At 35.0% G+C, this 24,056-nt stretch overlaps 3 protein-coding genes across 7 annotated transcripts; 1 reads left to right on the top strand and 2 right to left on the bottom strand.

The window, feature by feature from the left end:
- Positions 1-6,901: 6,901 nt before the first annotated feature.
- On the top strand, positions 6,902-11,595 carry LOC120219109 (prefoldin subunit 1-like). Of its 5 annotated transcripts, none has more exons than XM_039215961.1 (7): positions 6,902-7,025; positions 7,143-7,168; positions 7,293-7,346; positions 8,537-8,642; positions 9,283-9,289; positions 9,401-9,485; positions 11,241-11,595. In XM_039215961.1, the coding sequence occupies exons 2-7, from the start codon at positions 7,145-7,147 to the stop codon at positions 11,349-11,351; spliced, it is 387 nt and encodes a 128-aa protein (XP_039071892.1). In that variant the 5' UTR covers positions 6,902-7,025; positions 7,143-7,144; the 3' UTR covers positions 11,352-11,595. The 5 variants fall into 5 exon arrangements, with proteins under 5 accessions (XP_039071892.1, XP_039071891.1, XP_039071890.1 ...); XM_039215960.1 differs by having other exon boundaries at positions 6,903-7,021; XM_039215959.1 differs by having other exon boundaries at positions 6,903-7,019; positions 7,088-7,168.
- Positions 11,596-12,493: 898 nt separating this feature from the next.
- Positions 12,494-15,482, bottom strand: LOC120219106 (dnaJ protein homolog). The gene is made up of 7 exons (XM_039215955.1): positions 15,388-15,482; positions 15,129-15,300; positions 14,107-14,272; positions 13,873-14,014; positions 13,475-13,751; positions 13,170-13,368; positions 12,494-13,000 (listed from the first exon to the last, which is right to left on the bottom strand). The coding sequence occupies exons 2-7, from the start codon at positions 15,276-15,278 to the stop codon at positions 12,678-12,680; spliced, it is 1,257 nt and encodes a 418-aa protein (XP_039071886.1). The 5' UTR covers positions 15,279-15,300; positions 15,388-15,482; the 3' UTR covers positions 12,494-12,677.
- A 569-nt stretch (positions 15,483-16,051) lies between these two features.
- Positions 16,052-20,293, bottom strand: LOC120219111. Its single transcript, XM_039215962.1, has 6 exons — positions 20,213-20,293; positions 19,211-19,341; positions 19,037-19,105; positions 18,284-18,358; positions 16,896-16,968; positions 16,052-16,344 (listed from the first exon to the last, which is right to left on the bottom strand). Exons 2-6 carry the CDS (start codon positions 19,336-19,338, stop codon positions 16,303-16,305), a joined length of 387 nt encoding a protein of 128 aa, XP_039071893.1. The 5' UTR covers positions 19,339-19,341; positions 20,213-20,293; the 3' UTR covers positions 16,052-16,302.
- Positions 20,294-24,056: the final 3,763 nt, after the last annotated feature.

A 24,056-nucleotide genomic window follows, 5' to 3' on the forward strand; every position in this document is an offset into this window, starting at 1 on the left:
AATATAAATATTTTAGTACTGATCTTGCCATGAAATATGACTGATAACGAGCAATATTTGGCTGCCATCATCAATTGAAAAATGCAATGTTAGAAAAGAGATTGTTTAAAAGTTTAGTGTTAAAATCGATACTTCTTAAAAATTAGTGTCTAAAACAATATCATTTCAGGCATCAAGACAATCATATCAAAACGATGTCGTTTTAGTATGTCAGGTCACGTAAACAATTGTTAGTCATGTCATCGTCTCATTATCGACTTAACGACGAAGTGGTATAATTGAATGTAAAACTAAAGTTCAATTTTATAATTTATAATATTAAAAGTTCAGTAGTATAAACAAGTCTTCAGTTAAAATTCAATGATGTCTGAATTAGTTATTATTATTATTATTTTAATTATTTTAGGTTAAACTAAAAAATGGATTAATTGAAATTAATAAAAAGTAATATGCTGATCCGATTTACAAACCTATTTGATATGCTAAGAACCTCTACATAAGTCTTTAGTTGGTGTTAATCCTTGGGTTATTACTGGGGATTTCAATATCATTAGATGTCCTCAGGAAAGCTCTGATGTTGATGGTAGTCGAGGTGTGACTGGAGCAATCCAAGATTTTCGTGATTGTCTAGAAGAGCTTGATGTTGTTGATCACCCGTATACTGGGGCCATGTTTACTTGGTGTAACAAGTAAGAGATGAAGCTTCATTGTCTAAAAAGTTGGATAGGGTTATGGTGAACCAGAGATTGATGTAATCATTTCCTAATGCTAAATTTGAATTTTTGGTTTCGGATTGTTCGGATCATTGTCCTAGTTGGGTTGTTCCTAAGGCTCCAGTGGGTAGGCCTTTTAACTTTTTTTTATTTTTGGACTAACCACATGCTTTTTTGGGCATTGTTGAGGTGTCCTGGAAAGTTCCAGTTTGCAGAAATCCTTTACAAATATTGTTTGCTAACCTTAAGAGATTGAATGACCCCTTTAAGGCTTTGAATAAGGAACATTATAGTGAGTTATTTGAAAGGATTGTTGGTGTTAAGAGTGAGCTTGAGGTGATCCAAAAGTTGGTATTTGTTTCTCCTTCTGCTGAAAATATTACCCGTGAGAAGGAACTCAGTCAAGATTTGGATGCTTTGTTTAAGGCTGAGGAGAAGTTTTTGCGAAACAAATCGAGGATGTAATTTATAAAAAAAAGGGATTGTAATTCAGCTTATTTTGTAGGCAAGTAAATGCTAGTCATAAATTTAATACCATTCAGGTTCTTCATGATCCTTAGGGGCATAAGCTTGAAACTTTTGAGAGTATCTCTGCTGAGCTGGTTCATCATTTTTCTGATGCCATTGGGGCTGTTGATGTTCATGTGGAACCAATTTCGGATGAGTTGATGCATGAGATTTTAGGTGTAGAGCTTTATGTTGAGATATAAGATAATTTAATAGCTCCAGTGACTTCCAAGGAGATCAAAGATGTGTTGTTTACTATGAATGAAAATAAGACTCCTGGACCCGATGATCACTCTTCCAGTTTCATTAAGCTCTCATGGAGTATTGTTATTGAAGATTTTATTAATGATGTTAAATATTTATTTCTATCTTCTTGTTTGCCTGTTGGATTTAATTCCACCATTATTACTCTGGTTCCTAAAGTTGTTGCCCCTTTATTTGCTACCAATTTTCACCTCGTATCGTGTTGCACCACTATTTATAAATGTATTACAAAGATTCTAGCTAATAGAATGAAGTTATGGTTGGCTAGTTTGATTTTTCCTAATCAAAGTGCTTTTTAAAATGAGACTGATTTGATTGATAATGTTCTAGCTAATAGGAGGAAACACTTATTAACTCGTTGTGCTTTAAAAATTGATCTTAGGAAGACATTTGACTCCTCAGTTAGAGTTTTATTTTTCAGGTGCTTAGAGTGTTGGGGTTCTCTGCTAAGTTTAGAGGGTGGGTCTAAGCCTACATAACTCGCTCTAAGTTCTCGGTTGGGTTAAATGGGGGTCTTGTAGGGTTTTTTTCGAGGAAAAAGGAGTTTGACAGAGAGACCCTTTGTCTCCTTATATATTCATTCTAGTCATGAATGTTTTGTCGCAGCTTTTAAATATGGCAGGTAAGCACGGTGTGCTGAATTTTTATTCTAAATGTAAACGTATTGGACTTACCCATATTTGTTTTACTGATAATCTCCTAATATTTATTAAGGGACATGCTGAGGTTGTTTTGATTGTTAAACATATTATGGAGATTTTTTTATAAGATGTCGGGGTTGTAGATGAATGTTTTGAAGAATAAACTATTTTTTGTTGGGATTGGGCATTCTGATATGCAAAGTATGATTGGAGCTTATTGGTTTTCAAATTGGTACTCTCCCTGTGAGATATTTGGGGGTTCCCCTAGTTTCTAATAATTTTCTCACTTGAATTGTGAGGGCTTGATTGGCAGAATTGTTGGGAAGATTCGTAGTTGGCCTTCTAAGTGTTTGTCCTTTACAGGGAGGCTGCAACTTATTCAAGCTGTAATTTTTAATGTTTAGAACTTTTGGAGTAGAATATTTTTGTTTTCTCCTAAAGCTTTAAAGCGATTTAAAGGTTTATGTAATACGTTTCTTTGGAGGGGCTTGTAAGGTTCAGCTAGAGATGCTCGAGTTAGTTGGGAGAAATTTTGTTATCCGAAATGTGAAGGGGGACTTGGGATTAAGAATATTCTTGTATGGAATAGGGCTTGTATGATGAGATGTTTATGGGTTCTCTTTGCTCAAACTGGTTCACTTTGGGTGGCTTGGGTTGAAAGGTATGTTCTCTTTGGCAAACTCCTCTCAAGGGTGGTCATAATTGGACTTGGAAGAAGATTCTTAAGTTGAGAGATGATTATGCTCTTGTTGGTAACTTAGATGGGGAGTTTAAAGCGATGAAATTATAGGAAACGCTTAGGCCTAAGAAGGATAATGTTCCTTGGTTCAAAGTTGTTTGGGGGTTTATCCATACCCTGTCACTCATTTATATCTTGGCTGGTGTTGCAGGATTGTTAGCTGACAAAGGCTCGTATGATATCTCGGGAGTTTCGAATTGACCTAAATTGTTCTCTTTGTGGTTATGAAAATGAATCTAGAGATCATCTTTTTGCTGATTGTGATTTTTCTAGTCAGATTTGGTTGAAAATATTGTAGGTTTGTCTTGTTAGTAGGCCTATGAATGGTTGGGCAGATATGTTGAGTTGGGTGCAAGATCATGGCTGGGGTAAGTCTTGAGGGATGCTGTCATTCGGATAGCTTGGTGTTGTTACCTTTATAATGTTTGGCAGGAGAGGAATGACAGGTTACATGGGGCTAGTCCTCAGCATGTTGATGGAGTTGTTCTTTTAATTAAAAATGTTGTTAGATTGAGGTTGAGAGGTTATTTAAGAGTTACTGTTGGTCCCCTGATTTTGTTGAAGGTGGGGTGTAATACCCCCAACCCGTACCCGACCCGGATATGAGTTCGAGGTGTCACATTAACTTTTCAAACTTTGACTTTTGACAAAATTCAAAGAAAATTTAAAACTTTAATTAAAGTAAAAGCAGTTTGTTTACATAACTTGACCACAATAACTAAAATTAATCAGAGCATATTAACTCAATCCTTTAGTACATGCCAATTATATTCAAAATAACCAAAATCATTTAAATCATCTATTTTTTTATCTGAAATTTATAAAGGAGATGCTGACCTGTATTGCTCTCTTAGCTTTTCTTTTAGCTTTCCGGAACCTACGTGTGAAACACTCACACGCTAAGTCGATGACTTAGTGAGGCAAATAAAAATTATAATGCACTTAATAACATTTAACAATGCATGCATGTTTCATTCTATCATGCTATACTAAATCACCTTATTTCATCATAACATACAAAATCATATCAGATTACTTAACAAAATATACCTACATACACATAAAGCATCATCAACAATTTATCTTTTAATCACATACTTTTATACTTAAACCCCTTAATCAAACAATATACACACACAACAACATCATATCATTTTTACAACATTTATCATATCACAAACATATATTTGTTATTATCTCCTAATTAGCCCATGGACATATGTGAGAACTATAGGTATGTGAGTCTATAGAGGTTGTGCACTAATGTTGTCACCACAGCTCGTATAATTGCACCGAAGTGCCGCGTAGAATTTGCACCGTAGTGCCATATAAGATTGTCCATAAGGACCACATATAAATTCCTTAAGAACCATATACATATACCAAGGATCAAGTAAGTGTCTCAAAAGACCTCATACATGCTCCAAAGAATACATATACGTCCCGAAGGACAACGTAGAAAATTCCTTAAGAATCATATACATATGTTAAGGACCAAATATGTGTCGCAAATGACCTCATAGATGTTCCATAGGATACCTATATGTCCCGAAGGACCGCGTAGACCCTCGACTCTTGGCATGCCAACTATACCCCAAAGCTCTCAAGACACATAACATGGGCACTATCTTTTATATCCTTGCACATATTCATGTAAACATATCACACATACATGTAATCACGTAGTTCATGTCAATTCTCATATGATTTCATATTCATATAATCACGTAATTCACTTACACATAACACATTTTCATGTAATTCACATATATCCCTTAGCTTATATCTCTTGATCATTTAATCATAACTTCTTATCACATATCTCATAGTCATGTCTTCATATATTCATTTCATCACACAGGCTCATAGTTTCTGGTCATATTATTCACATTCTCTGACTTATCTCTTATGATCTGGTAATCACTACACTTATTTCATATAACTTATTACCGAATAATTCACATATAAACACCTAGATCACTTTCACATAGCTTATATAAGTTTCCTGAATCCTTTCATATTACCTGATAACATATATCATATAGGTATATAATAACTTATCTCAATTAGTCTACTTTATGCTTTATTTCTTTGTATTCCCTTAGATTATATAACTTATGTCGTATTTCTAAACATATATATTACACTTAATCATATTTTATTTATATACTACTTTAATCCATTTAATTAATTCAATTTCATATATTCCTTATAACCTTTTCATATAACTCCATAGATCTTTAGCATATAATTTATCCTATATATATACATATCATCGCTTTATATTCAAGTTCCCTAATTGATATATTATTCTCATTCCATTCTATAATTCAATCTTATTTAGTTTCCTCAATTCTCATTAAATCAAATAACTCTATTTTACTAATTCTCATAACCATGTATTCACATAGTCTTATATTTCATTATCTTATTACTTATATTTATTCTCCTATGATTCTTCATAAACCTCTATTTCCATTTCCCTACATCTCTTGACTTATCTTCTATATTCATATAATTTCATAACTTATTTGATATTCTCTCATTAACACTTAATAGTGTTTGTAAATAAATCACATAGCACATACAAAACATATCAATTCATATAATCAAGCATACATACACTCATATTCAACTCATGCCTTTAATCATGAATTCATATGTAACTCTTCAGGAAATAGACTCATCGCAAGTCTTATTCCCATCACCCATCATACACTATTGAATATGCACTCACCTGGCATCACTAGTCAATTCCAATCTCTTATCTTTCCCTTTGATCGATCTTACTTGACAATGATTCCGGAACTCGTTCAAGCTCTGAATCTACATAATTATACATTTTAAGGCAATTATTAGATACCTACACCTTGTAATTTGATACTAGAAACTTAACCGAACTCATTAAACCAATAATCACTATTTCTTTTAGGGGGGAATCGGTTCCCTACTGTGGGGGAATCGGTTCCCCAATGACATTCTGGAATTTCTGGTTCGGTTGAGGGGGTATCGATTCCCCCTTGCCCAGAAATCATGTTTTGAGCTCGAGAATCACTTCATTTTCAGTTCCACATTTCCTTTAATATTCTTAACTCAAATATACATACTTAAACTAATTTATACTCATTAATTTCATCTTAAACCTCAAAATTCTATTCTCCATATAGAAATCAATAATCATACCAAATTTTCCATGTTACCCAAACTTAATTCTAACACTTCTAGCTTCTTATTCCCATAGATGACAAGTCAAATTCAACTTCCAATTTGAGTAATGAACTCTATTCCAAAATTTCATTCAAAAACTCTTAATCTTTAATCTCTCCTAATTCCACCATCTTTGCTTTTAAGATGATTTAAGCTTTCTTTAAGCTTAATTATCATCCAATGATCATAACCAAATCCTAAATTCAGCTAAATATCAACTAACAAGAGATCTTACCTTTAGTTATGGCTTCACGGTGGAAAAGAATAGAATGAAGAAGAGAAGCCTGGAACTCTCTCATATTTCCCACGTTTTATAATACTCAAAAAGGGAAGATAAAAATATTTCCCATAAAAAGGCCATTTTGCCCCTTTAGTTCATCAATCTTTGCTATTTAATTCAATATTAAAATTCTTTACTTAAATCCCGAGACTTTTAATTTATTTCTAAATTAAGCACAAAACTTTTAAAATTTACAATTTAGTCATTAACCCTGATTTGAGATGTTCCATGAGGTTTGATAAAAAAAAAATCTCATTGGCTTGTTTATGCTAGTTACTATGTATTATTTTGTAATTGATTTTGGGTGAATAAAAACGTCATTTATCCCCAAAAAAAAAGTTTTCTTATTTTACTAAGAAAACATATTCTGAAATATGCTTTTTTCCTAAATTTTACCTAAAAAATGTTGCATTATTATCGAAAACACCATCAGCCATTGGATACATAGGATAAAAAAAAGAAAAAAACATTGGCCGTTGGATAAAAAATTATATAAAAACCCATATTTCACCAAAAACCATAAGATGTCTTCGCGGAGGCGCAACTCTGTTTCTTTCTCTATCCGACTCTGTCTCGTCTCGTCTCGCTCAAATACTCCGATTTCTATACATCCGAGAGCCATACGCGAAGCTGGAAAGATCCAAGTAGAATCCAAGTTCCTTTCATACAAGTAGGCACGGCCCTTTTGCCTTTTAATTTATTTTTCCATTTTGATATATTTTTATTTGAGAGTTTAAATAAATGTCAGAACTTTTGCGTTTGGTGCTGATTTCTTCTGCTTGAATCTTCAGACATGGCTGACGAAGTTAACAAAACTGTAAGAATCAATTGTTCTCTTGGTTTTCTTTTCTAACAATTCGTTATTTGATTTGATTACTAGCAAAGTGGAAAAGAAGTGAGGGGAGATCTCTAAAATGTTAGTGATTTGTGTTGGATAACAGGCATTTATAGAGATTCAAAGTCGAATGATTGAGCTCACCAGCAAATTAAAACAGGTAAGTATTATTTTCAGATTAATAGTATATATATTACTCAAACTTTTCATTTATTTTTCTTAAATTGCTTCTGCCAGACTCATTCGTACCGGTCAGATTCATTTCTGACATTCACATCAGAATATAAGTGACGTTGTTAGTAGTATGTCTCTGTTGTTCTTAGTTGGCCGAAGATTTTATCCAATGACAATTGAACAGAGGAAGTAGTAGAAATGGATCAAAACAGGGACTTGTTTTCTCTCCATATCTCTAATTATATCTAGCTTGTGTCCTTCTGTGGAGCTAAATTGACACTTTTGACTTTGAGAGGTAAAAGCGAAAAATTGCTCAAAGATTTATTTAATAAGCAAAGAGAGTGTCTTCTTGATCTTGAACCTAGGAGCATTACATTCAGAGTTAGAAGTATAGGTTCATAGTTGAAGTTTTTATTTTATTTTTTATTTTGGGTATGTGTTTTTGGTTGGGATAGAAGGTGTTGTTGAAGACAAAGGGGTTTGTAATTGCTTGAGCTTAAACTGTATTAAGCTTGAGCTTAACTTGAAATTTGAGTATCGGAAGTTGGTTGAAGTCGATTGAGTTTCATTTTTAAAGCTGGAGCTTGATTCAAGATAGAAATTAGGCTACTTGATATTGCCTGATTAGGCTCAATTACTTGGTAATAAGATGAGCTGATGAGCTTGTCGTCTTCAAACTCGATTATTTATGTTTGAGTTTGAATTGAGATCTCTCAATACTAATTAAAAATATATATTAGTAGTAAAAGCTCGATTAAGCTTGCGAGATTCGAGTTAAGCATCAGGATATTTGAAGACACAGGATCTGCTAAGTGCATGCGCAGTTTACGACATGTGTGTGATGCTCATGCTTATGTTACTCAAAACTCGATTGTGAGTGTCAAATATGTGTATTTATGTGTCTAACACAGGCATGTTAAACTTTTTCTAAGTTTACGTGTATATGGAAGGTCATGGAGTTATATCCCTATAACTATATCGGGTATGTATTGGACAAGGATACCTGAAGGAAATAGAGAGTCAAAGAAACACAATTATATGTTATTTATGTGCAAGAGCGGCTGTTGTATAATTGATGTCAGTTTTGCACCCAACTAAAATTTTCTCTAGATTGGAAACTTGTAAGAGGTATCTTTAACCTCAGAGACTGAGGTGAGCAAATCCTATGACTTCTAGGTGCAAAACCAGATGCGGACCAAGGAAGGTGAAAAGAAGCGTGCTTTCTTGACATTGGAGGAGCTGAGTCAGGTGCCCGATGATACAAATACATACAAATCCATAGGTACGATACTGAAGCTGTGGTCTTGCATCGGAATAAGATACTAGTGTTGTGTTCTCTTATTCACAATGAATAAAAAAATTCACATACCAGGGTGCTACGTTTAGTCTTCTCTTTAGTTTCACAGCCTGGCATTCTGTTTAGTTGTGTTTCATATGTTGTGACTTACGAGTTCCTATTTAACCTAGAGTTGATGACAGTTTGGTTTTGGGGAAAAAAATTGTATTTAATGTGCAGTATTCTGGTTTTTAAAGTCCAAACTGAATGCTATAGATTATTGAACTGAATCAAATTCCAGTGCACTGGATTAGTTTGGTTTTGTTCATTGGTTTTGTAATTAAAAATGTTCTATATATAGTTTTTTAATTAAAAATTCACTAACCCAGATAAAAAAATGTTTGTTATAATTACTAATTCAGTTTGTTTTGAATAGTTGCAGCCTTTTAATGTGTGAACTGAAAACTGAACTGCACCAAAAGTTTTAACTATTAGCCAATCCGAAACTGGACCGAGTTTAATAGAAACTGGGACCGAATACTATAGTTTGAATTGGTTTTTTGCTCTGTCTTAAGTTTTACCTGGATTATAGGTTTGATTGCACCAGATATGCTGAGCTATAACCTATTTGTTTGTTGTTTTGCAGGGAGAATGTGAGTGGCCGTGGACCTAATTACATGGCTATAATGATTCATGGACTGTGAGGAATAATAAATAACATGGACTGACAGGCATTTTTATTTGCCTCTTTTTTTTCTCTCCAGGTTTGTTTTAGAGCTCAAGGCAGTTTTAATGAATGAACAAGAGCAGAAGCTGAAAGATAGTGAGTCTGCAATTGGTTCTTTACAGGTAATTTTCTGTGTCATGTATAGCTTTTTGTATGCATCTTCTCTTGACTCAATTGTTTGTGCCTGCTTTTTTTTCCTTTTCGAAATGTTACTTTTCCTTTTCTTATATGCTACTGGTTCAGCTAGCCCTTCTATTGGATATCAATATCACAAAAGCCTGCTAATAGGTTGTATTACACCACATGTAACTGGTGTTGTTGAGGCGTGTGCCAAGGTGCTGTGTGTGAATGTCACATAAGAGAAGTGCCTTGGACCCTTTTTTGCTAGGCACATTTGATTAGGTGCACGCCTGGTGCTCCTGGCTCTTTTTTGTTATTATTTATTCTACATTTACTAGCAAGAAAGCGAATAATATCAAACTCTCTGCTTTGTATTTTACTATTCAAAAACAGACATGAGACTAATGAAACCTTTGAAGAAAATGAAAATTTGCATGTTTTGTAAAATAAACTAGACCAATTTTACATTTTAATACCATTATATATATACCCAAACAAGTATATACCAAAACACACGTACATAAATATTGCTCCTTCACTTAGATGGCCACTTTTTTGTTCATTATGACGTAGGCAATATAACAGTTCTAGCACGTAGAGTGTGCCTTATGCCTTTGGCAACAATGAATTTTATGTATCACCTCCATGTTTTGCACGTGTTTTATTGTATGGCATAACTACCATATGTTGAAGCATTATGAGATTTGTTGTGATTTTATGGTGTCTGTTGTTGTGATCTGTTGTGGCTTTTGATTATTCTTAATGAAATTAGTAGGCTTAATTAGTTATAATAAATTTACAATTTATTAACCAAATTTTAGTATGAAAATTTGTTGATAATTACTTGGTAATTACCGATTGGTGGCTGGATCGAGTTTGGTTTTGGACAAGTTGACAAACTTTGTTCCAATGGATATATTAACAAGAATGTTAGTTTTTGAATGGGGCATTATCAATACATGGAAATTGGTTTAGGAGCTGTAAAGTAGTCAATATGGTGCTTCGACTCTGTATTAGAAACGTCTCATGCATATTTTGGAATGTGTATAAAAATACGACTCCTCTAGGATCCTCTATATACTTGAAATACTTTAGAGAAAGTTAGGCATATCCCTGTTGTGCACATGCTCGTGTGTGTCATGAGCATTCAATTCCAAGCAACTTAGAGGCAAAGTAAGCAAATATTTTCTTGCCTTGGGTTTCATTTGGATTTTCATCTTCTTGAAGTGGTTATACTACTATGAACAATTTTTTATTGCTTTTATTTGAGATAATTAGCCACTTAAGAGTATGCTGATTAGGGATGTAAGCAAGGCAAGCCAAGCCTTATCTGTAAGAACTTGAGCTTGACTCAAAATTCGAGGCACAAAGTTTGGCTGGAGCTGGTCAAGCTTCTCTTTTGAGGTTTAAGCTTGATTCAAGTTGAAAATTGAGCTGCTCAAGTTCGTTTTATTACTCTTTTAAACGTTTACATGGTAAAAAATAAGGTTGATTTTTAAACTTGGCTTCAAATTTGATTATGCATGCCTCCAGTTTGAGCTTGAGTTTGAATTGAAAATTTTAATGCCAATTTAAAATAGAACATATATTAAAAAATTTGATTAGGTTTATGAATTACTCAAGTATTAGGGTACTTGAATTTTGCTCCACAATGTTTGAGCTGAATTTGAGTCTCTATTAGCTTAATTCAAGTAGCTTGCACCTGGAATGCTGATCCATTCACATTGAAAGTTAGCTAATTTGTTGAGTTTTGACAGACCTCAAAGGAGTACATGGAAAAACAGCTCGCGGAGGTGGAAAAAAACCTGGGGGAGCTGCTGCAACAAGATCCAGGTCTTGCTCGTCAGATAATGTCGATGAGTATGTAATCGCACTCTTTCTTGTAGAAAACTTCTTGACTTGTCGTGTTCGGTTAGCACCATAAGTGATACAAAATCGCCAATCAAATCCTACAATTGCTGTAATAGCGTCCTGTTTTGGGTCTACATGAATTCATGCTTGTGTCCCGACTTGGCTACATTAATAACTTGATGTTCTTTAACTCTTATCAATCTCTTTGTATTGGTCGGATGCATTAGAAATTAATTTTAAAAATTGAATAGCTTTTAATTATAGTAAATAAGTGAAAATTTGAATAGCTTTTAATAAAGAACTTGGTTAAATGATGTTAAAATGACTTGCCAAATAAGTGAAAAATGAGTAGAAGTAAGAATTTGGACAGTTTACTCTTTGTTGTCTACATAAACAGGAATGCCTACTTTCACACTTTATGATGGAAAGCCTCACTTCGCATCACTACAAACACATATACAAGTAATGTTTACGATTAATTTAAGATTGTTTTTCAAAAGTGCGGTCGAAAAAGTGTGTTTAGTATTTGCAAGTTAAAATATTAATCTATGATTATTAAAAGTGCGGTAGAAATATTTGTATATATTTTTCTTGAATCATTGATTTTATTTTTTAATTCTTAAAAGATAAAATATTTTTATTTCTGAATAGACTAACAATTTTGATTTTTTTCAAAATTTTATATTTTGAATTAAATAATATTTTTATTTATTCTTTTATAGTTATCTTCAAAATTTTAAAAAATTTCAATTATTTTTACTGACTTCTAACATTCTAGATTGTTTTAAATAATCATATAATTTAATCACAATTCTACATCATCTTTAAGATGTATAGCCAAAATCATTCCTATTTTTTAGGAATCAGTTTATAATTCAATATTTCAATTCAATTCTTTAACCGACAAAAAAATCATCTTTCATGCATCAAGTACAAATTCAAACCGACCTTTATTTTTTAACAAAGGATAATACAAGTTACTTGATTTTAAAGTAATTAAAACAAATGGAATTAAATAAAAAAAACACTAATTTTCTCTCTTGAAAAGCATCTAGTCTAAACGAGCCTGGAGTAAAGGAAAACGACTAATAAACAACGCCGATCATATAATATCCTAAATAATTTTATCAAATTTAAATGGAAAATAATAATAAAACATACATCACATGAGACAAAGGGCTGTATATCATAAACAAATAGGTCAACTCCGAAAGCTAAATCTTTCCATACGTTCATCAGTTCCCAGAGCATATAGCGCTCTTGGAAAACACTACGCAAACAACAATATTCAAATAATTTTGTTGAACAATACTACATTCCACTTCTCACCAACATTTGTTCGATCATTGTTGAGCGCATTGCACTCTCTGGGCGCCGCCGTGCATGTCCTCGTCTTCCTCATAAGCCTCTTGAGCTTGTTGTGCCTGTTTCCTACGCATCTCTTCCTCGAAGTTAACATCGTATAGAGTTGTTTCCTCGCACTCGTCCATCTCCATATCAGTAAGCTGGACTGAGGTCCTTGGAGGTAGCTCGGCCTCGAGTGCCTTGCACTGGTCAGGAGCCAAGGAGTCCGGAAAATCGACGGTGAACTGGATGTATAGTTTACCTCTCATGAATGGCCTTTGATACATAGGCATTCCTTCATCATTTATGGCCTTGCATTGACCTATAACAATAATATTGAAATCAGTGAAAGAACAACATCCGCTAAACATACTATGACAACATGGATCAATATCCACTAATACATGAGAGAATTCTTTAAAAAAAAAATCGAACAGCTACCGATAAGGCCACCCAAAATATGTCAAAGATGCACAAGATATTATCATTACCAGGCTTAACCACTTCACCAGGTTGGGTCTTAATAAGGAGTTGTCTGCCATCTAGGTGGGTCAGTATAAACTGGAAGCCACAAAGTGCCTCGGTAAGTGTCAATGTATGTTCTACGAATAAGTCATCACCCTTTCGTTTAAACTTTGAATGATCTTTCTGTTGAAGGACAAATACGATGTCCCCAGTGACCGTGTCGGGCTGCAAATGAGAAATTGTTAGCAAAGAACTGGATTCAACAATACACAACAAAATGCATGTTGGCTAAAAATTACAGAAAAAAGGGGAAACAATTTATTGGCCTTACAGCTTCATCAGCTTCTCCGGGGAAAGTTATCCTCTGCCCATTCTGCATACCCTTCTCAACATGAACCTCCAGGACTTTCTTCTCTTGAACAACCTTATCGCCTTTGCACTGCGGACACCGGTCCTTGTCATTGATGGTTTCACCAGTACCCTTACACTCATTACAAGGGTGCTGCATCTGTTGGATCATGGAAGGACCAAGGTGCCTGATGGAGACTTTCATTCCTGAACCTTGACAACCAGAACATTTGATCGATGCACCTGACTTGGACCCTTTACTGCAAATTTTCACATAGAATATTTTCTGTTAAAATAGACCAAATAAAAAGGCAGCCTAACCATTATTGACGCCATAAACGCTAAGTTGCAACACAAACATTACTCAATCCAAATACTTACCCCTTGCACTTGGAGCAAATTACGTTGCGTGAAAGAGAAAGCTTTTTGGAAGTTCCATTATAGAGATCTTCCAAAGAAACCTTAAGGGGATGGATTACATCCTCTCCTCTTCTTTGTCTTCGGCCTCGACTGCTCCCACCACCTGAACAGGCAACCAAGATTTTAGAATGATGAAAATTCCATAACATTCTAATCACTTCAATAAAAAGAGCATGAATTAATCCAAAATCTCACCACCAAAAGGATTGCCACCAAAGAAGGATTGGAAGATATCAAATGGATCATGGGCACCGTCACCTCCACCCATTCCTTCTTTAAGTGCATCCTCCCCATACTGATCATATATCTCACGCTTCTCCGGGTCACTCAGCACCTCGTATGCTTGAGCCAACTCTTTAAACTGAACTCCAAACACAAAATACACAATCAAATAACCTACTTACTAGAAGTAGTTAAACAACCAACATACACCAAAAATTCTAAACATTTCCAAACGAAAACCTTACAAACAAGATCACCTTCAATCCTGACAAAATTGGACACAAGCAGCACGCATGCACAAAATAAATAATTAGAAAACAGACGAAACATGAAAATATGACAAACATGAAACATAATCGAATGCCATAACAAGTCATTATGAATGACACACAAACATGACATATATACACGAAATATCCATGTCTGCTTTATGGACATAATTAACAACCCCACGTACTCTAAACCCAAATTTTTAAAACATGAATAAACAAGCTGTTCACTAGACAATTCAAAAACCACTGAACTCAAAAACCCATATTTACTCAGTTACTCTCCAAGTCTTGATTTTGCTAACCCATAGCCAGCATCAATATTTGACACATATTCGGACACAAGTGTAGGAATATAACCCAGACCCACTAACTACATGGGAAAAATAAGATTGACCGTATCAGATTAGCATAGCTGAAAACCCATAATTTAAGCCATTTCCAAAACACGAGCGTAATCAAACAAGCTACTTTCTAGATGAGTCAACAATAAAATGGTTTAAACTAAACCATCATAGAGCTAATGTGACTTCAATTCTATCAACTTTTCAACCCAATTGATTACCAATTACTCAAACCAAAGCATGAAATTCGAAAAGAACTAGATCAAAGTATATGCTAATAGATCAGTTCATAATCCGCTCCAATCAACAATTAGAATAGAAAAAACAAACAAACCCCAGATTATTAAAAACACAAAATCGGTAAAAAAAAAAACAGTTTAACCTTTTCAGGATCACCACCCTTATCAGGATGATTCTTAATTGCAGCTTTTCTATAAGCCTTCTTCAAATCATCTTGGGAAGCGTTTTTGGGCACTCCCAATATCTCATAGTATTTAGTATTGTCGCTTTTCTTTGGCGCTCTCCCAAACATCTTTTTTTTATCAGATCAGATCCTAAAATCAGACCGCCAAAAAATCAAATAAATACTCACAAAAATTAGACTATAAAAAAATATGAGATTCAAAAGAGATGGAACTAACGGATCTTGAACAGATACGCGAGGGTTGAAGAGAGCCACAAGAGCGCATGCGAGACGACGAGGGAGAGAGAGAAAATTGAGAAGGGTTGAATGGGTGTAATTCAGTTGTTAGATATGGAGTTATAGGGGGAAATGGACGGTCCAGATCTAAAGTTGAAACACTCTAGAGAGAGAGGTAGCTGAAAGGTGGGTGTTTATTCTTCACTCGCTTTGGAATTCGGTGCACAGAAGGATCTAGAATTCTACATACATTCACGCTTCTAATTAACAATGATAAACTTTTGGAGAGGAAATAACTGATAAACTTTTTCTTTAAAAGGATCAAACTGCAATTTTACCAATTTAGGGGCCAAGGTATATCGGAAGCATAAGCCGTCTTAAGAATCTTCCAAGTATACATCAATCACTGGTATGCTCATTTTTCTCAAAAGTATTTCGAAGGTTCTCGAAGCACCGTATCTTCGCATTCGTGCCAAATATGCTACGATTACGAGTATCGGACACTGATACTTCAAGAAAAACTAACAGTCTGAGCAATGGACGAAAATAGATTTGCATAAAGAGATAACATCAAACTAACAAAGAACATCAAGGAGTCTTAAAAACACCATTTATTATTTCAAGTTTTTAAACACACACAGCATAGCTGGTTTGCGTTAAAGGCACGCCACAAACTGAAAAAGAACCACGATGTTCGGTTCAAACAGACAATATTCGGACAAGGAAGCCGAAGACACACCACAAACTGAAAACAAAACCCGATGTACGGTTCAGAACAAACAACAGTTGGACAAGGAAATCAAAGACACCACAAACTGAAAATAAAACCCGATATTCGGTTCAGACAGTCGACATGGAAACCGATAAGTTGCTGCAACTATCGGTTTGCCACCTGGATATAGTGTCCATTGCACTTTTATGGACCAGCTGTTTCACGAGAGATAATCCTCCTTTCCAGCTGCAAAATAGCAAAAGAAAATCACAAAGTGGAAATCACTTAAACCGGAATAGTTCGAGAACCATGAAAGCTACAAAGAACATAACCACTACATTTCGATGAATCAATTACTTCGTATTACATAAATTAATCGGTATAATTAAAACAACTGCGTTATGGTTCACATGCAAACTCTGATATTAATATAATTTGAGAATTCACTTATCTAAATGGCCAAGTCAGATGAAATAAAGCAATGCAAGTGACTGCGAACAAGGAAAAACAAAAGATTACTTCCTACTGATGAACCGAAGAATTTAAAGCCATATTTTCAGGAAAAAAAGTTATTTGTTTTTAAGCCAGAATGCCATCAAAATTTGATTGTCTGCAGTTATCCACTAGTATCATAGCATGAATCAAGCAAGTATATAACACTAACTAGGTCTCGTATCCTAACGAGATATAAAGATAAACTCTTCTGAAACAGAGCATCATTAACAGAGAAGAAAAATCACAGAAATATATATATAAATAGAAAGTTTGAAAACAGCACAAGTTAAAACCAAAGTTACCTGAACCAGAGTGTTCATTTTCTCTTGCACACCAACAAATACTTGTTTTGCAGCATTCAATGCAGTGACAAGGCTGAAAATAGAAGGAAAAAATTTCCGATTGTAACACAGGAACTTAAGATTCTAGGTCGGAGCAATAAGAGCATGTAAACCAAACCATTATGCTGCTAAGAGAGTTCATTTCCAGTATCCAAATTATATTTAAACTCATATTAATAGATGGCAACTAAGAGAAGGATATGCATTTATAACACTGCCATCTAATAGCAGGAGCGAATCTGATGCATGCAGTCTTTCAATCACATGATGAACCTTCGTGTTTCAGATAAATTTAGTATTGTACATGGAATACACAGCATGGTATAGATATTTAACCTCAAACAAGTTCTCGATACAAATTCAGTTTCAGTTGTGATAGTTAAACATCATTTGAAAATAAAATCATTTACAATACATAATGCCATCATCTTCTAATTGATAAATGCCAATTAATACTACATAGATTTATGGTTGTGTCGTGTATGAGGACATAGGGAAATTAAACATTGTAGAAGACATCTTCATAAAGTAACTCAAGACTTCATTGTTTACCCAGCAATAGCAAAGTTGCAGATAATATCACTGAACCCTCCTCCCTTAAAAATTGATCAGCTCGTTCTCTTGTAACAAGAACAATGTACAACACTGTTTTCCTCACCAATCCAACATTAAGTATATGATTTAACTATCTGTTGAATACTAGTTGATATAAAAGTTTCAATTACGGATTTTTCTAACTACTCTAATTATGAAATTACTTAAAATGCAGAAGGATAGAATACTAACTACCGATTCTTAAACTGATCACTAATCCAGGTATCAAAGGGCATGTTTTTCGTGGTGAAGATATTTGGATGGCTAGCAGATGCACTACGATAAAAACCACTGTATGCTGCCCTTGATTAGAGCAGCTACTGTGGATCCACAACGATCCCATCTTATATATGATTAAACTGCAGATTCCCTCATCAAATTCAGCAGCATCTGAGAAGGGGATTACTCTATGCAATAATATTACTAACATCTAACTAGAAAAATGCAACTAGAATTTACTTCTAATAGCCTCTGGAAAATCTTTTCCATGACATGAGAAAGCCTAAGAATAAAGGGCTCTCTTTTCACAATCGAATGGATCTTTTTTCGGTCCGAAGATTTGACAGCCAATCCACATTTCTTTCTTTCTCACAAAAGGCAGAGTCACTCTTTGTGATGGATAGCAGAAAATGCTTTCGTAGAGAGAATTAAGAAATTATTCAGATGCATTTAATCCAATAGTAAAAAAGCAAGTGAAATCGGAAGGGTCCTTCATTTTAAAGCATGGCAAGAAACATATCAACAAAAACCCTTACCTTTCTTTATCTTCTCTCCTCTCAGCAGCTCGTTGAACTGCATCACAGGCATCTGCCATACGACAAGCTCCGATGCTGGGAAATCAAATGGAGTAAATTCATTTAGCTTAAATGCACAATCACTACTATACCATCCAAAGAGATATTGCAAGAGATTATTACGCTCGGAAATAACACAATGGCATGTTATTGTTTTGGCAACATGAATTCAGTAAAATTGAATGTTATATGCAAGTGTCCAACAATATATTCAAGAAAGTTTGTTACTTTCTCCAAGAAATGATTATCTAGAATCAGTGACTTCAAGAGCACAAGGTGCAGTCTACGCACTAGAAGAACTGTTATATTTCTCGAGGATTAAAAATAAATGAATACGAATGTTCAGTTTAATAAACCAGAGCTCACACTTACAGCATCCTATTCTATTGACATATATATGCAAGCAATATGGAAAGGTCATAAAAACATGTTTGTATGCAACAGTTGTACATATTCTTAACTATATTTGTAAATAAAAACTAGTATCGCAAAAGTTTACGGAGATAAACGACAAAGGCTTCATTTAATGAACAAATAAGATCATCATCAAACGGTAATTTCCGATTCTTTTGCAAGAATGCCACGTGCAACGGATGTATAAGTTGATCGCCAAAAAGCGATGATCATTTGTAGATCCTATAGTTATTTCAACCATATATTCCAAGATCATTATGTCGGATCAACGCATGACAAAACAGGTATCCGTTATTTTACCTCGATGCGCTCCCTTTTATCTTAATACTCAGTTCAACCAGATTGTGATAGTTCAGCACAGTTTGACCCCTGCAAGACAAGATACAGAACAAATCAAAACCACAGTGAACAAAAGAAAATGAAAAGGTATCCACAACAAAAATGCAGCCATAAAATCTCAAGAAAACAACATACAAAGCAGAAGCCAAATATCTGAAGGTTTCTGCTGAATCACGGCAGAATGTTGGCAGCAACGAAGCAAAGAAATAAGGGCCATTTGTTTCCTTCATGCCGTGAACCATTCGGAAATGAAAGTCAACCATGCCCTGCAAGAAGTCACATGTACCAGAATTTTTATCTTAATTATTGGATCAAACAGAGCTAACATTATTTGGAGTGAGTTAAATTTAAAGAACCACTGCAAAATTTTATGCATGTTTTGCTAAAAATTCAATGAACACCAACACACTGGAAGTTGGTATAACATCATACTGATCTATATGAACTTTATCAATCTCGGAAAGATCCTTATGGAAAAAACACAAAAATCTTAATCTTTGAAAAATTGTTTTGAATTCATCAAATCCTTGAAAGATGAAAAGAAATGATATAAATCTAATAATGAGAAAACCTATGTTGCTCCACCAACTCTTCATTTCGAAGGATGTGTTCGACACATTTTCTGTGTCTGGACACATACATCTGAGTATGAGCAAAAGCAACATAGGAGAGAAAAAAAGGGATTTTGAGGTTACTTCTTGTTCCATAGAACGAATGATATCCATAAGTTCTCTGTTCAAAGCTTCCCTACTTGAAGAAGCAGCCATGGATGCACAAAGAAAAGATCAAGCTCAAACTAAAGAGAGGTTTGGAGAAAAAAGGGAATCTGTTTGGTAATAAAAAAAACGAGAAAGAAAGGAGTGTGTGTATATATATAGCGGTGACAAAGGCAAGTAATTGAATGCATGAGGCTTTACATGTAAACATGCAAGGTAAAGACATAGCTGTCCCATTTTGATTCTTTCTGGGTTGTCCATTTTTCAGTGGCTGCTGCAAAAACTGAAACTGAAACGGCTCTCCATTCTTCACGTTGAATATCATTCCACCGTGTATGCATCCAAAAGATGAATTCAAGGAATATAAATTTTCAGAAATAATTGTAAAAAAAAAATCAAACTTTTTCAAAGAACAATTTACCTCAATCCGATTAACATCGTAGAACCTCTATGTGCTGTTTGTTTCTTCAAGTTTCCAACTGCCGTTAGAGTTTCATTCATTCGCAGAGTAATTTGGATTTCGTAGAAAGAATTGCAGTCTGCTAATTCTTCGAATTAAAAATACTGTAAATCCCATTTATCATATTTATTTTATTTGTGATTTTCGGTTCGTATTTTGTTTTCACCGTTTTCGAGAGAGAGAAAAATGTACGCAAAATCGAGTAAAACGCACACGAGATTGTCATGAGCCATGAAACTAGAAGGGTAAATTACATTATAAGTCACTTAACTAGATTTATATGGTCTTTTTGAACATTGATCTTTCAAAAATTATAAAATAATCGTTACAGTCATTGAATATATTGAACTTTTAAAATTTATATCTTGAATGTAATAGATTTACTATACTCGTAGAATTTTATATTTCGAAAATAAATTAATTTTAATTATGTATATTATATTTAAGTTTACTCTACTCGAAATATAAATATCAAATTTTATTAAAATATTTTTATAATTATTATTATCTAATGATTAATATAACTTGTATTAACTTTAGTTAAATAGTATAACATCTAAAAAAATCACTTAAAAGAAGAATCTAGGTGATTAGTTAAAAGTTTCTCAAAGAATATATGGTAGACTGATGATCGATTTTATTGTTGATTTGTCTTATTTTAATTATGGTTTTGAAAAATATATATTTTGATCACTTACGTTATCGATTCATTATATTTTGATCAATTCATTATATTTTGAACACTCGACCGTTAACTCCCGTTAATTTGATGATGTAACAATTTAATAAAAGGATTAATTTCTATTTTTTCGACCTTTTCAAACAAAAAAACCCAAAATTTATCTCCTCTAACCCTAGCCCAAACCATCCTTGATGATGTCGTCGTCAACTGTCGCACACCCCTTATCCAAATCCCAGCCCCTTCACACTCTCATCGGTTCGTCTAAATGCCAAACATCGGTAGCCCCTCAACTCCCTCTGTTTCCCCACATCACGAGTGTCAATATAACACATCAAATAAAGCCACAAGCGTGACAACACGAGCACACACGACAATCCAAAGGCGAGGGTGTTGTCGAACTAGGGCGAAGCTGTGTCAGAGTTGAAAGGTAGAGCTTCGATCGACCATGGGATTCGAGTGTTGGAGACATTGGGTACATGACAAGTAGAGCGCTGAAGATGGCGTCGTCAATCGTCGCACACCCCTTGTCCAAACCCCAAAACCTTCACACTCGCATTATCGTTCGTCTAAATCCTAAACTCCAACAACCCCAGACACTAACAACTCCTTGACTCCCTCAACTTCACCACGTCGTGTATGATAGCAGAACACATCAAACAAGGCCACTAATGTGGCAATAGAAGCGCGCACGACAACCCAAAGACGATTGAAGACGACAAAGGCAAGATAACAAGGAAGAGGGTAAGGGTTAGAGAAGATGGATTTTTTTAGACAAAAATGGATTTTGGGTTTTATTGTTTGACGAGGGTGAAAAAAATATTTAAAAATTCAAAGATTAAATTAGAAAATATCCTCTCTATTTTTTTACTAGTGGATCACATCATTAAATTAACAGTCTAGTGATAAAAATGTAATAAACCGATAACATAAATAACCCAAGAAAAAAGGGTTTATAAATCTTAACCATTTGATTAACAATTTTTCCATCATTTCTCATTTCCATCCTGCATACCAAGGAAAACCTCAATGAGAATAAGAAACTAGCATAGAACTCAGAAAACAAAGTGAGGCAAACGCTTAATTAACATGCTTCTGGTAATGGTCATAATGTATGGTCAATAGTAGTGTGCATAAGCAGTGGCTCTATTTCCTTTAAGAATCCTAATCTACCTTTAACAACCAAACTCCCTAACTATTTAAACTCACCTTAGAGGGCAAGCATCTCAGCCCACTCAAACCAGCAACCTCCAAGAGTCTGCAACATCATTGATGCCAACTAAACTCACCTTAGCAGTGGCTTCTTTTGTTTAATGCCTGATTTAATAGGTGCATTATATGGATATCATATCATATCTGCCAACCATTATAATAGTGTTTTAGTGAGAGAAGATCCACCTTCTCTCTAAAATTTAGGCGTTTTTCAAAAATTTCTTTCTTTATCCCCTTCGAATCCTTTAGATGGCGAGTCAGTTGAGAAAATCTAGTGGGAAGAATTGCGTTTCAGTTATTATTTTCAATATTCCAGATTTTCTTCATTATCAAGGTTTTAGGTTATTGTTAGATAAATATGGCGAGGTGGTCGATTCTTTCATCCCTAGCAAAAGAAGCAAGGGAGGTAGCAGGTTCGGTTTTGTCCGATTTTCTAGAGTGGAGGACGCGAGGAGGGCTATCATCTGTGCCGATAGATCTTGGATTCAAGATATAAAGGTTAGAGTTTTCATGGCGAAATTTCAACCTCATGATGTTTTCTGGAGGAAAAAGTTTTCTGGATCAAATTCAGCAGTGGTCAAGAGTAGATAAGAGGATGTCAAAGAGGCGCCCATTATTGGTGTAGTTGACGAGGATAAGCTAATTACTCTTAGAGATAGTTTGGTTGGTTGGTGCAGAAAATTTATTAGAATGAAAGAGTTAGATGATGTCATGCACATGGAAGGCATTTTAGGCCCGAAAATTATGAGGTTAAGTGGTTTAGCAATTCTGATCATTTATGAAGATGAAAAGAGTAGGGACAATGCTATAAAAAATCAGATTGGAGCGTTAAATAAATGCTTTGACAAGGTGGAATTGTGGTCGGAAAACTTTCAGTGTAGCAGCCGACGGGCATGGTTATCGTGCAGAGGGATCCCACCCTTTGTGTTGAGCCATTCTACTTTTAGAAACATTACGGATAAATGGGGAGCTCTTATCTCAATTGACGTAGGGACCTTATATCCTGGCTCTTTTGATAGAGCTTGTTTTCAGATCATTACGAACTGTAAAGTTCGTGTGGAAGAATCCTTTGTTTTGAAAGTCGGGGATCAGTCTTTTATTGTATATGTGTCCGAGATAGATCCTTGCTTTAGCCCAGATTCCGTCTGGGAGGATTCGTCTGCATTGGATACGGCAGTTGCTTCCCCGCTTCCCACGGAGGGGGAGCTCGATGGTGTCTCGCCAGAAAAGTCTTCCGAGGTAGCGGTTTGTGATAGAACGTTTTCACGAGTTAATTCCGATTCCACTAATAGTAAGGAAGTTCAGCTTGAAACTCGAGCGTCTAGTGATGGCACACACATACTGGGGGTGGAACGTGTGGTTCAAGTGTCGAGGTAGCAGGAGATGGCCCTTGTTCCGAAGAGGTATGGGCTGTTACAGCTGTGCCCCTGACAGTCCAAAATGGGGTAGCTGCGCATGGGACTGATAGCCAGAAGAGTGGCACTTTTCCGACAGTTTGTAATGGGGCATATTCGCTTGGCCAAAGGAGTGGAGATCTTAATATTTTGGAGGGAGCTGGTGGGATACACGTGGCCTCAGGATTGGATGTGTGTGTTTCTAAAGTTGTTAATGCGCAGCACATGTTTCTTGATGTTAATGGTAGGCGTTTATCTTCAAAAAGAAATGGTGGCTTACGACAGACCAATTTATTATTCAATTTTAAAAGGTCCTTGGAGTCTCAGATTGTGGATTCGGTTAGTGGGGAAGCTGTGCGGGAGCATATCTATCAAAGTGGTGGGAGTTTTCAAGGCTTGGAGAGTGCTAGTAGGGCGCACGTTGGGTCTAAGGATATAATCAAAGGTAACGTGCAGTTGCCAGTAGTGCCGATCACGCCTACTGATGGAATTAAGGTAATGGTGGCACACGAGGAAGTGC

The sequence above is a fragment of the Hibiscus syriacus genome, unplaced genomic scaffold, assembly GCF_006381635.1.
Source record: "Hibiscus syriacus cultivar Baekdansim isolate YM2019G1 unplaced genomic scaffold, ASM638163v2 tig00110204_pilon, whole genome shotgun sequence".
Classification (NCBI taxonomy): domain Eukaryota; kingdom Viridiplantae; phylum Streptophyta; class Magnoliopsida; order Malvales; family Malvaceae; genus Hibiscus; species Hibiscus syriacus.